The 14,017-nt window shown below is 34.6% G+C and overlaps 1 protein-coding gene across 8 annotated transcripts in view; it reads right to left on the reverse strand.

Moving 5' to 3' along the window:
* BPTF (bromodomain PHD finger transcription factor) overlaps positions 1–14,017 on the reverse strand; it is a 184,141-nt gene that overhangs the window by 61,699 nt on the left and 108,425 nt on the right. For all 8 annotated transcript variants that reach the window (XM_072645452.1, XM_072645451.1, XM_072645448.1 and 5 more), the window contains 4 exons: positions 11,786–11,915; positions 10,599–10,734; positions 6,785–7,051; positions 3,734–6,107 (listed from right to left, as the gene is read on the reverse strand). In XM_072645452.1, coding sequence (XP_072501553.1) covers positions 3,734–6,107; positions 6,785–7,051; positions 10,599–10,734; positions 11,786–11,915 — 2,907 coding nt within the window. The remainder of the gene's footprint in view (positions 1–3,733; positions 6,108–6,784; positions 7,052–10,598; positions 10,735–11,785; positions 11,916–14,017) is intronic.

Here is a 14,017-nt window from a genome sequence, read left to right on the forward strand (position 1 = left end):
ACTGCAAGCTTCTCCAGTTTAATTAAAGTCAGGTCTGTCTAGTCTAGCTCCTTTTTTTTTTTTTTACATGAAGAACTAGACTAGAAGAAGAGTTAGACTTTCAGAGATGGCATATCATCTTCATTTATTCTCTTTATGAAGGCGAAGATGTGACTGGGAAATTTCTTTATGTGGAGGATAAGAGTAGAATTGACGACCTGTAAGTGACAGTTTCTTTTCTTCCCCATTAAGAGGTTGCTTATAGGCAAAGCTATCAAAGCTGAATAGTAATAATGGTTGCTGATGGTTAGGGGGAAAAGGGTGGGGTGGGGTGGGGTTATTCTTCCTAGGTACTTCCTACAACCTCAGTATTACCTGCTCTAAATAGGCCCTTTTAAAATAGAAATACTCCAGTAACCTTAACATCTAGCACTTTATTGGGGGGGGCAGAATTAGTTGTTGAAGAGACATTGGAAAGGGAGGCAAAGGACTGAGTCCAGTGAAGGAAAAGGGAACCGAAGTTTCATCTGCTCCACCACTGTGTATGGGCCAATCCTGACTGCCAATTAGAATCACTTTATGTGCCAGCACAGATGCTGGAGGTTGCTGATTCTTGACCTAGAACTTCAGACATACATATATTCATATATCAACATAAGAATGAATTTCCAAACCAACTCTAACTTTTAGATTATACTTGATTCTGCTTCACCTCTTCAGTACAAATAGATAAGAACTGACATTTCTTTTAATTTCAATAAATGAAGCAGTATTTCACAAATTTCATTTATAATAGAACTTAGGGTAGAAAGAGATCTCATGGGCACCCAATACACTCCATACTCCAAAGGAATCCTCACCAAAACCTCTCATATAGCCTCTGGTGCAAGATCTCCAAGGAAGGTCATTACCTCTTCAAGTAGTTCATTTTGCTTTCAGACAGCTTTAATCATTAGCAAGTTCTTCTTGATATCAAAACCAAATTTGCTTTTTTGCAATTTCTTCACAACCCATTGTTTCTAATTCTGCCTTCTAGTGCCCAAAAAAGTAAGCTCAACGCCCCTTCAACTGAATAAGCCTTTAAATACTTGAAGATAGCTATCATGCTCTCCCAGTAAGCCTTCTCTTCTCCACGCTAAGTAACCTTCCACCAAACTCCATAGGAAATGGACATTAATCCCTTCACTATCCCAAATGCTCTTCTGAAAAGTTTCCAGCTTATTTATATACTTTTAAAATCTTTAACAATATTCTAGAGGCAGTCCAACTGGGATGGAACACAGTCATCCTTATTCATGGATGTTATGTCTCTATTACTAATAATCCAAGATCTCATTAGCTTTCTTAGTTACCATGTCTCAGGGCCACTGACTGATAACTGAACTTTCAGACCACTGAAATGCAGAGATGTTTTTCAGACAAATTTCTGCCTATCTCTATCAACTTATATTTGTGAAGTTATTTTTTTAATCCAAGTGTAATTTATACTTAATGGATTTTATATTATTAGATTTATCCCAATGCTCTAACCTAGTAACATCTTTTTGGATCCTGGTGCTGTCATCCACTGTTTTATCATTCCCATCTTTGTGACATTTACATATGGGAAAGCATAAGATTATCCCCTTATTAAAGTCACTTGATGAAAACGTTAATTGGCACAAGGCTGAGCACAAATCTCACAGGACATCACTGGAGTCCTTCTGCCAAGATGACACCAACCCATAAGGCTACTATTTAAGTCCTGATCATTCAGCTGGTTCTGAATCTATATAATTCAATTGACTAGACGAAATACCTCTACCAGTTTTCCATAAGAACAGCACAAAAAACCTTTATTAAATGCTTTGCATTAAAATTTAAGTAAACTTTATTTACAGATTCCCCTAATTTACCAAGCTGATCAAATAAGGAAAAATTAGTCTCATGAAACCTGTTCTTAATTTAGAATGTATTTAAAGATCTACATTTCTCCTAATTACCTGGAAAGAGAATGTGGAAAAGAGGTATAAAGGGACAGAAATTATATAAATGAATACCAATAATCCCCACAATTTGTATTTTAACACAATATAAAATAAGATTCTCAAAATCTGGCAACAAGCAGTACTTATTTTGGGCAACTAAGAGAAATACATTCCAGCAGATCCTAATATTCATCTATGAGATTAGTTAAGAACAAAGTTTTGCCTCAACAACTGCCAGGTGGTCATGAAAGAAATTAAAATATTTGTACATTGTAACTTTTCCAGTGGGAAAGAGGTTACCTGCTGGACAGTCAAGGATACATTTTGAGACCGTTCTCAATGAAGACAGCTGAAAAGTGCAGAGTAATCCTACAAATCCATGAATTGTAATGAAGTTTTCCTTGATTCCCTGCAGGATTCTGCAAATCCTTCACTGCAGGCCCTGCAGAGAAATTGTACTTTTCAGCTGTCTCTATTGAATGTGTAATGGAGTGATGATATTTTAATCCAAATCAAAAGGCAAGCTACAAAAAATTTGGATAAGTAGTATCAATTAATGAAAGATATTATTAACTGAAATAAATTATAATAGTACTATACAGAGCTCTGATATGCACTTATTTTATGGTCAAGGATGAGTCAAGTTCCAATGGGATGGGAAACAACACTTTAACTTATGAAGGAGAGAAAATTTTTTATAGACAGGAGGCCTACCTAATAACTTACTCAACTGACATTTGTGATTAACGGAAGCATAAAAAGTTATGTATAAAAGCTTCCTAATGGCAACTATTACGTACCCTGGTACCCTAGCATGTCTAACTGAACAATCAAAACTAGATGAGAGTTTCCATTGTTTAGACTCTCTACCCTTCTGAGTTTTAAAGAGAAAGGAAAGAAAAAGAGCTCAAGGGCAAGGTATTTGACAAAGGGAAAAAGCACAGCAGCCAAGTGAGAGAGAAGTGCAGATGAAAGGTGTAACACAGAGCCCTGAACTGGGAGTGAGAAGGAAGTTCCAGTTCTGCCACTTATTAAACATCTGATTTTGGGTAAATCACCCCAACTGGCCTTAGTTTCCTCATCTTCAAAATCAGAGTACTGAACAAAATGAGGTCATTTAAGATCCCTTCCAGTTCTAACATGTGATGAGTTCATAAACTTCAAAATTATGACTGACAATTTGTCCCTAGAAACAATGTCTACAGTAAGAAATTCCTAAATAAGGAGTACCTTCTGGAAATAAACCCCAAAGAAATCTAAAAGGGCAAGAAAAATCTTAAGAGTTGTTTTGGAAATAAATATTGGAGAACCTGAAAGAGTGTTAATTGTGCAAAAACTTGGAAGTTACCATTCCAGCATACTGATATCCTTTTAATGACTCAAAAACATTTAAACTTACTTTTATTATGTTTATGCATTACTTAATAGAAATAAAGTAGCAACATTTCAGAAATGTATAATAATTTGATTCCATAAAAATAATTTCATCATGGCACAAAATATGGAAGCAACCTAGCTTGACATTTCTCTTTTGATTTCCTTAAGTGAAGCTCAGATTAATTTCCAGAGTTCCAAATATCCTGACCCTTCAGCAATCCTTTTCTATTTGTGAATGCTAGCTTTTTGGGTCTGAATTCTTTTAGAATACATCACATTAATATTTCTATGTATGTCAACTAAAATGTAGTTGTATAGTCTAATTTTAGTAATTCATTTATGCATTTTAAAATGCAATTTAAAAATCCCCACAATTACTCATTTCTCCAAAGGGTTTTTAAAACACATACCTCCATGTGATACCAAAAGTAGGTCGTGGAGATGGATATGGCCATATATCCAAGGCAGGTTTTGCATTGTAATTAAAACAAGGTACCTCTCGAATGCCACCTTTTCTGGCTAACTTTTTCAAGTCATCATTAGGCAAAACAAATATGCTCTTTTTGCTGCTCTTGGTAACAAATTTCCTATAGGATGGCAGAGCTGTGCCAGAACGGGTCTTCTTAGGTCTGGAAAATTTCATTAGTTTTACTTTGTCTTTTGTAGAATACTCTTTGCTCACAGTCATTGATGTTACTAATGTGCCCCCTGGAGTGGTCAGTGAATCAGTGACTGTTGTTGTAACAACAGTTTTACTGTGTTCCTTCACAGAGATGACGTCCACATTACTGCCAGTAGTCGGTGTGCTCAGTTTTGTCACAGTAGTAGTGGTGGTGGTTACAGTGGACATCGCACAATTTTCAGTAGAGGAGACCACTGACTGCTGATCACCTTGGGAGGCCAATACTTCTGCAACTTTAAACACAGTTTTCGATTCTGTGGCCACAGTTGATGTTGTTGTGGTGACTTCTGTGATAACTGTTTTTCTTGTAGCATTTCCATTTTCATTTTCCATCTTGTTAGCAGGCAGACCATTCTGATCATTAAAATCACTACTTAGGTTAGACTCTTCACCAGAAGTAATAGGTGATGGCAGAACTTTTTTAACTTCTGACGTTTCAACCTCCATATTTTCTACTTGATTAACTGAGCTGCTCTCTTGACATGATGGTGAAGGTTCTATGGAAGGACCATCAACAGAAGCAGCTTTTTCGATGGAATGGTGTTTTTCCACCAAATGTTGCATACCCTTCAGTCCTTTGATTGATGTTGGATTTTCTATGTTACCTTGGTATTTACCATCAATATCTGCAGAACTAAGTAGACATGATTTTGTGTTCAAGTTACTTTTTTCATTGAAATCTTCCATGATGACATCTCCATTCATGAATGGCTTTACAGGAGCTTCCTTAACAATTAATGGCTTGACCTCATGTTCAGGATTTGTTTTAATACTATTAACCTTTGGTTCAACATTCCCAGTTCCTACCTTACTATCAGAGATCTCATTCATGTACTCATCTTTTGAGAATACCTTAAATTCATTATCTTTTCCATTAATCTGAAAAGTAGTTGCTATGTCTTTCTCTCCTTTTTCCTCAGTATCTCCATTTTTGCTATTCTTTTTGTCTGTTATGTTCTTTAGATTTATTTGATGATGACATTTGTTCACTGAGCTCTCTAACTTCTGCTCTTGACTTCGTTTTTCACCATTAGCTTCAGTTATTTTACAGTGTAACACGTCATCACTCGCTACTTCTCTGGGTTCAGGAGTTTGCTTTTCAGAAGATATGTCTGAAACTAACTTTAGACCTTTAAGAACTTGTTCCTGGTTCCCTGTGGAGCATTTTAAATTACTTTTATGGCTGTTCTGAGTAAACACATTCTCCTCCTTACTGTCCTGAGTGAACATAGATTCAGAGCTCTTTTCCAAAGTGCTATTATTTTCATAGTCACATGCTTGTTTTCCATATTTTTCTCCCAAAGCTGTTGCTTCAGAGGTAGCTGGAATATTTGCATCACAGACACTTTCGTGAACCACTGATTCTGAAACACTTTCAGGAGGAGAAACAGTGGAATTTACTGGTAGGAAATTATTTTCCTTTTTAGTGGCCAACATACTTTTTTCATTTTGACTGATTGGTTGGTCATCCACATTGAGGGTATCATGTTCTTTTGTTTTAAGTCTGTCTGGTTCTTGACATTTATCAGCAAATGTAGGTTCAGATACATCAGTGATGACAGAATTTTGTTTCTGAAAGTTTGGTTCTAGGTTCTGAATGGAGACTTTTTCTAGTACTTGACCTTTTGTGGAATGTTTATCTGTTATGTCAGAACCACTAATCCTAACGGTAGAGTTTTCATTATTTTGTGAACAATCTTGAATCAGATCTTCCGTTCTGTTATTATTTGAACCTTGTGTTTTCTCTTGATCAACCATGTTGGCCTGACCCCCTTCTTTTGCTTTCATTAATATACGTGATTCAGTCATGCTTTTCAGGGGACCCACTGAAGTTTTTCCTTCCAACTTCATTTTTTCCAGGCGCTGTTTTTCTTCCAAAGTAAACTGCTTAACTCTCCGTTCAAGTAGTCCATCTAATTTGGATGATTTTACTTTCTTTTTGTAACTAGTCCGTAGATGAAAACCCTCACTGACATTAATCACATCTGCTTTAAAAGAATTTTCCTCACATCTTGCAGATGAATCTGTTTTTACTTCATCTATCTCCATAGGTTCTTCCTTGATAGGCTTATCACTTTCAGAATTTAGCATTCCTTTCTCATCTGTGAACCAAAAATATTTATATTAATACAATTTTATTTTTTTATATTGCCTCATTTTTTAAATTTTAATTCTAGTGTGAAATAGGCAATATTCGAGTCCCTGGCATGTGAATGCAATGCAGAATTTGAAAAAGCAAATTTTTCAAAAACTTATTAATCTATGTATATGTTAAATAATTTTAAGTCAGAACTCACAGTTTTAAAACTTCATTATTAATTAGTACATTAAATATTTTTACATGCAAAGAAATACTTTCACGTAAGATTTACAAACCAACTGATAAGTTTTTATTAAGAATCTACAATGTATTAGGTATTATGCTAGGATCAAGTTAAAAAGATTCTTTCACCTTAAATTATTTTCATGCTCATATATACTTTAAGAAAAACAATATTCTCACTGCATATATTTATATATGTGTGCTTATGTAATCCTAGACATAGACATGAGATAGACACAGTCATATGGATCTCCATAGAAGGCTGGCTACACCATAATCAACTTTTGGCCAAAGCTACCGAAGACCTGCTAAATAACAGAGAAGAATCTGCAATGGGGCAGGGAGCATTTGAGAAGTGAAATAATAGATGCTTGAAATAGGTTTATGTATGTATATACATACATATACACATATTCACACATCTATATTAAAAAATACAAACAATCATTGCTGTACCTTTTCCTTTTGTAGTAACTACATCTGAAGAGGTCACATCAGCTTCAGGCTTTTCTTTAAGCATTGTACTTTCTTCCTTTGTTTGGTCTTTCTTCTCGGAAATTTTTGTAGTTTTCATTTCAATTTGGTTTATTTCTTGTAGCATTTCTGAATCACTTGCTTTACTTTTCTGAGGGTTGGTCTCTAATTTTACTTTTGTTGGACTTCGTGTCAGACCTTTTCTTTTATCTAGTTCACACTCATTTTCACCAGTGTCAAGATTTTTGGCTAGAAAGAATCAAATATTAAGATAATGAGACACTACCAGTATTTTAATAATTCTACACATTTATTTTTGTGTATCTGGTATAGTGAATGTTTCTTTTTCACTGTGAATCAAAACCATTTACATACTAGGGTCTCAGTATTCAATAATACATTAAAATATGTTATAATCTTAGTATTAAATACTCATGGATATAATGATTTTATCTTTTTTTTATTTTAAAATTTACAGCATTTTACACTAACTTATTTTCTCAAAAAAAAAGTACGTGGTTTTTTACCATTTTTCCCCAAAAAAATCTATAACAAAAGCCTGGCCTTTACCACAAGCAGAATAGTAGTGACTAACTACTTGGTATGATTTTAGAGATGACAAAAAATCTTTTGTATGTACTAAGGACTGAAATTACAAATATTCTCTTAATTTTAATCCCCTAATTAAATGCAAACAAACCATGGAAGAAGTACACTATCATATACATATATTCTGTAGTATAAGAATGCCATGATGCCGTTCAAAGAACAGTATAACTGGATTATTGTTAGGATTATTTTTGGGGGCGGGGAAGGGAGAGAGGGAAAGGGAGACAGGGGCAACGCTCTTCAGATAGTTTACAACTCTGCTGCGTAGGGCCTGTTGAATGAATGCAAGGAATATATAACTGACTTGCACCAATAATCTATACTAAAGGGACATATTCCTTACTTGTATCACTTTTATTTAAAAAATATCCTGGTCCCTCTAAGGAAATCTTAAATTACTGAAAAACTTAACAATTTTGTTTTAGTATTGGCCCCTTTTGTATTGGTCATGATATCATGATGCCGCCTGTGTTTGTCCTTCATTTCAAAGACCATGACATCAGAGAAATGATGACATGACTTGCACTTGACTTTGTTTTAAGTGAGGAAGGGCTCCTCCTGAGTCATCTGGGTCCAGTGACTAGATATTCATCAGGATGACTGGAGATGGCTCAGGATGAAATGGGAGACCTTGGCCTTTTTAGGCTGGCCTTTGTAGGTATTCACTTAGAGGGAGGTAACGCCCATTGAATGAATAGGTCTTTTAAGAAGTAGTCAGGGAATGGCCCTTTTAATGAACAAAAAAAATAACTAAATCAACAGAAACTGTTACTAGTGATAATCACTCTAAGCCAGCCATTAAGTGGATCATGGTCTTCTTTGAAAACGAAAGATAAACACAAACTGTGAGTAGACAGAGCTACCTGAGTGGGGACCCAGCTAGCTGGGTAACTCAGCTCATCCTCTCCCTTCTGTCTCCCTCTCCCCTTCCTTTGCGCCTTTGGGGTTTACTGGCTAGATGATCATGATGAAAAAGACTATCAAAAGAAAATATTTATTCTGTCAAATGAATTCATGGTTGGTTGATCAGAATATATAAACTTTTTAAAAAAAAGTTCTTTCCTAAAATCTAAAAATGACAGCATATCCCCTTTCTTCTTCTGTTCTGAACACTTAAAAATTACTGATACATTTGTTATGACTATACTGATAACTTCTCAAATATATAAACTCCTTTTTAAATATTAAGTTCTGTATTATCCTTCCTAAATCTATTAGTATTTTCATCATATAGTAACTGACTATCCACCATGATAGAAGTTTATTAACATATAATAGAGAAAAGGTATTCCACCATTGCCACCACTACAGCAGCTCAGTCTAGCCTGTCCCTTTGAAAAGCTTCCATTGCTTCATCCACAACTGCCACCCTGGAGAAGTGGAGCTGGCCCAAGGAATGAGTTGAAAAGAATGCTAAAATTCAACTAGATAGCACTACTCCACTACTAGGAATTAGGTTATGGGAAGTGAAGGGGGGGGAAGATATCCTGGACAACCTTGAATAGATAATTTATTATATAAGTAAAATATTTATATATAATAAATAATAAATAAATAATAAAATAATAGAAATAAATAATTATAAATTATTATTATTATAAATAATATTATTTATATATAATATTTATTATATAAGTAAAATCTCACTAAAACAAATACATTCATAATAAAACATTTCTACATGACAAAAAAGAACATTTCCATGTGTGGAGTGATTTACTGGAACAGCTCATATAACAAATTCTTATACAATAAAAGAATTTGAATTGTCCCTTTGATTGTAAAGTATTATGATTAACTTGCACACTCACTACCTACAAGAGTCTGTGCCTTGAAGTAAATTGGAACTATTAAAAGACAAACAGATCATAATGTATCCAGCAGTATACAAAATCTAACTCTCTCCACAATTTCACCAAGAGAAACTCTCTTGGGGCCAATTTAGTAGCTAGAGAACACAATACTGAGCTGACACCATTCCACCTGCTAACACAAGCCCGAAAGAGCTAAACATCTTGTAAAATACTCTTTATACATAAATGTTAGCTAATTACATTACACAGGTAACAGTTTACTATAAAATCACATTATACAGAACAGTGTTTATTAGAATGATATAAAATATAGTTACACTTCATTTACTCAGGATCCTTAGGGAAAGAACAATCATATATGTCAGCTAGGTGTCAGAGTGCTAGATTTTAGTCAGAGAATTCTGTTCAGACATTTAGCTGTTTGACCCTGAGCAAGTCACTTACAATTTTCAGAGCCTTAGTTTGTTCATCTGTAAAATTTGGATAATAATAGTACCTACCTCACAGGGTTATTTTGAGAATCAAAAAAATTAACATATATAAAGCACTTAAAACACCAGTTTTAGGTTAAATGTTTAATGCTTAATCCTGAAGTGCTAGCTATTATTATTAGCTATATATAATTCTTACTCTTCTATATTCTAGAACTTCATAATTAACTATTTTTATGGAAATTTTACTAAACATTTTGTGTACTTATTTTTCACATAAACATCATTTAATTGTTTTCGATACCATCATTAAAAGTATTTATTATTATACCATGTTATAACATGGGACTAATGATGTATATAGGGATGCTGGCTCTCATCTACTTAAATAAAGCTCAGGCTACTTCACTGTCTGAGGTCCTGTCTCTTCCACTTCACTTGTCAGATGTCACTTCTTACACATTTCTATCATTCTTCCGTAAATATGTTACAGGTCCACAAATTAAGTAGCTTTTGTTTTGTTCAGAAACTAATAAGCTTGTTAGAAGTAAATGGGGGTCAGTATTTCTGAGGGGCTCTGCTATGAGTCAAGTAAATAAATGAACCTGTGTCATTGTGCCTGCTCTTAAGTCTTATTTAGCCACTTGCTGACTCTCGACTGCTGACAGAAGTAACATCAGAATAAATGAGCTGTCACTGGTACTTATGAACCCAAACACATTTTGTTTAGGTGATCTGGTCTTTAGGTCATATTTTTTTCTTTTTTTACGAAGCTCTACTATTCTCTGAGTTTTCTTATTTCTCACTTAGTAATTTTTTACACCATATGAATAAAACACATTCTATTTAGAAAGAAGAAAAACATTTTTACCTAGGACATGGCCTATGTGGTTTCAGTAACCAAGAAGTTAAAAGCATAGAAAAATAATCTGAGGTACTTACTGTCTAATATTTTTCTGTAATTCACATTAGTATTTCCGGGCAATTTAGGGACAAATCTATGAACGTGTGTTTTACTAATCCAACTCCAACCACCATAGCCCGTTACTCTATATTCCTCTCCTTTTTGTTTCCAAACCTGTTAAAAAGGGAATTAATTTGATCAAGCAACACAAATGATACATTTTATAAGATAATTTGTATATTTTATCTAAACAAGATCATATTCAGTCAGGTATTTTCATCTACAGAAAGGAAAAATATCACTTAGAAGCCACAGGGAGATGAAAGGGAAATAACTGGCTCCTTCTCGACAAAAAAATAAATACAGAGACAAAGAAAACAAATAGAAAGTAATCAGCTTCTGTCTTTGCCATAGGTAACTAAGTAACTATCTCTACCCATACATGAAATGCTACACTTACAATTATCCCAACAAGTTAAACTCAGAATTAACCTGTAGTTTACATTTTGTTTCAATGAAAAATTTTTTTTAAATGGTTAAATGCAGCTACTTTTAAGATTAATAAAAATGAATAATTGCAGTTATTTCTGTCAACTAATCAAAGGAGTACATCACAAATTTCTTAAGTTAAAAAACAGGAGGCTCCAAAACAACTAAAAATACTTTAAGATATTATACTTTAATAATTCAACTGTCTCTATCATACTCCAAAGAGGCTGTTTCAAACTTTTTTCCTTAAGCACTCTCTCCTATCCTTTCAACAAAAGACCTGATATGTAACTGAGAAAATAGAGGCCCTTTTGCCATGAGCTCTTCTCCCCAACTCTACGTCTCAAAACCTTCTTGGATACTATCCCTTATTCTTTCTTTTTCTCCAGTCTGATGAACTGTGTTTGAACTTTCTTTATACCTCTGCCTCTTAGAAATCCTAGTTTCTTTGAAAGTTCAGTTCAAGTGACATCTCTTACACAGGGTCATTCATTCCTGATCCCTCTCATTGCTAGTGCCTCCTCTCACCCCAATCTAAGCTTGTATTTACTTTGTATAAATTTGAAAGTGTACATTTTGTTCCCCCAGATATAACGTAAAGTTTCTGAAGGTAGGGTCTGGTTTTGTTTTGTTTTTTTCCCCTTTGTATCCCTGGTGCTTAACTTAGAGCCTTATACAAAGTAGACACTTAATAAATGCTTGCTAATGATTGTTAAAAGATTTTAGCGAAGATTACCTGATGTTTGATTGGAAATGTATATTTCACCCATGTGGCTTGTTGCATTGTTTCTTCCTCCTCCTGTTTTCTCTCTTTTTTTTTCACTTTCTCCTTTTCCTCTCTTTCAATGGAGGTCATTCTGTGTAATCTAAAAAGGAGTATGTTATTACAAAATACCTTTCAAAAGACTTTGGTAGTTTGTGTATTTGAATAATAAGAATTTAAAATGAATAATTTATCAGAAATATTATCTCATTACCAGGGATTCTTGAAGAATTAGAAATGTTCGATTAATATCTCTTTGTAGATTAGAAATTATAGATGTGCACAATTACTATTATACCTATTTTGGAGATGAGGAAATTGAGGTCAAATGGTTAAGCTACTTGCTTAGGGACACACAGCCAGAAAGTGGTAGAAGTAATATTTGAACTTAGGTATCTTTCAACTCCAAGTCACTCTACACTTTTCCAGATCATTATGATCTCTTAATTTTATGCTGTAGACAGGCTTAGTGGTGACTTGGGGGCTTGACACTGAGTGCAGAGGAGACAGCATCTCCTTCACATTCAATCCTTCACATACCACTTCACAGTAAACAAAGTATATCATTACTACTTATTCTCTTTTCCAATCTCTGAGGAAAAGCTATCCTTAATTCCTTGCTAATGCTTATTCTTCTACCTATGCCCTTGATACCATCCCTTCCTTAGATGTTGTTGTAGCAATCAGCCTTTCTTTTACTCTCTGCTACCTCACTAGTTCTTTCCCAACTGTTTACAAGGACACTCAGGTTCTCCTCATTCTAAAAACGTCCTTCCTTGACCTTCCTACTTTATTTAGCTATCATCTTATTAATTCATTCTCATTAAAAGACAAACTTCTTAGTTGCCTTCAATGAACCCATTTCCTTACTGATCATCACTTCACTGACTCAAAATCTGGTTTCCATTCCTACCATACAATCTCAAAGGCTACCAATTATTGCATTTATCAAGCCCATCAACCTTTTCCAGGCCTTACTCTCTTGAACATTCTGCAGAGCTTGACACAATGATTATACCCTTGTTCTGGCTATGCTGAACTATGTAGCCACTGCTTTAATAGTGCTTCCACTGTCCTCTTCCCAACTCCTTATGATAGGTGTACCCCAAGGCTTTGTCCTTGAATCTCCGAAGTTTCTTTTGTTACCAAGTTCTTTTCTCTTAGAAATCTCATTCACCCCAAAGCTTCTTCTCACTGCCTATATCTAAAGACTCCCTAATCTAAAATCTCCAATTCTTATCTTTCTTTTCTTGTTTTTAAAATAATTGTCTTTATTATAAAACTAATAACCATCAACCAAACATGGACACTCTGATGTATGAACAATCATATACAAAATGATAAAATTCTTTTATATAGTTTGTTTTTAAAGGTATATATTAAATTTAATGGGGCTGCTAGGTGGCGCAGTAGATAAGAGTGCTGGGCCTGGAGTCAGAAAGACCTAAGTTCAAATGCTGCTTCAGATACTTGCTGGCTGTGTGACCCTGGGCAAGTCACTTAACCCTGTTTACCTCAGTTTCCTCATCTGTAAAAGAAGCTGAAGAAGAAAATGGCGAATCACTCCAGTAGTTCTCCCAAGAAAACCCCAAATGGAGTCATAAAGAGTCAGACATGATTGAATAACAACAAAATTAAATTTAACCCAATGGTAACAAAACAGTCATGTTGTGTTCTCTTCTAAACTTGTTTTCTTCTATAATTGCATCTCTATCATTACCAACTAACTCAGGTCTTTTTCTCTCCACCTTCCCCTTCACCTTTCACTCCCTCCCCCCCTCCCCACGCCCCTGAAACATAAGCTTTCCATTGTAACAAATAAGCATAGTCAAGTAAAACCTTTATCTTTCCTCTAAGTTTCAACTGGCTATAGGAAATCTCCATCTAGATGGACCACAGTACCTTAAACTCAATGTGTCCAAATCTGTGTTTAACTTTTCCCCTAAATATCTTCCTTCCTCTGATTCTGTTCTTTCTACCAGTGGAATCTCCATTTGCCCAATCCATGTTTGAAAATTTAGTATTAGTTTTGATTTTTCTCATATCCAACCAACAATTAAATCCGAAAGATTCTATCTCTGCTGTATTTCTTGAATCTATCCCCTCCTTTTCATTTTTAGTACCATCATCCCAGCAGTTAAACTCCCTACGCTACTTAAATCTTTTTTTAGTAGGTTTTCCCCTTTTTACTTTCTCATCACCCTC

The sequence above is a fragment of the Notamacropus eugenii genome, chromosome 2, assembly GCF_028372415.1.
Source record: "Notamacropus eugenii isolate mMacEug1 chromosome 2, mMacEug1.pri_v2, whole genome shotgun sequence".
NCBI lineage: Eukaryota > Metazoa > Chordata > Mammalia > Diprotodontia > Macropodidae > Notamacropus > Notamacropus eugenii.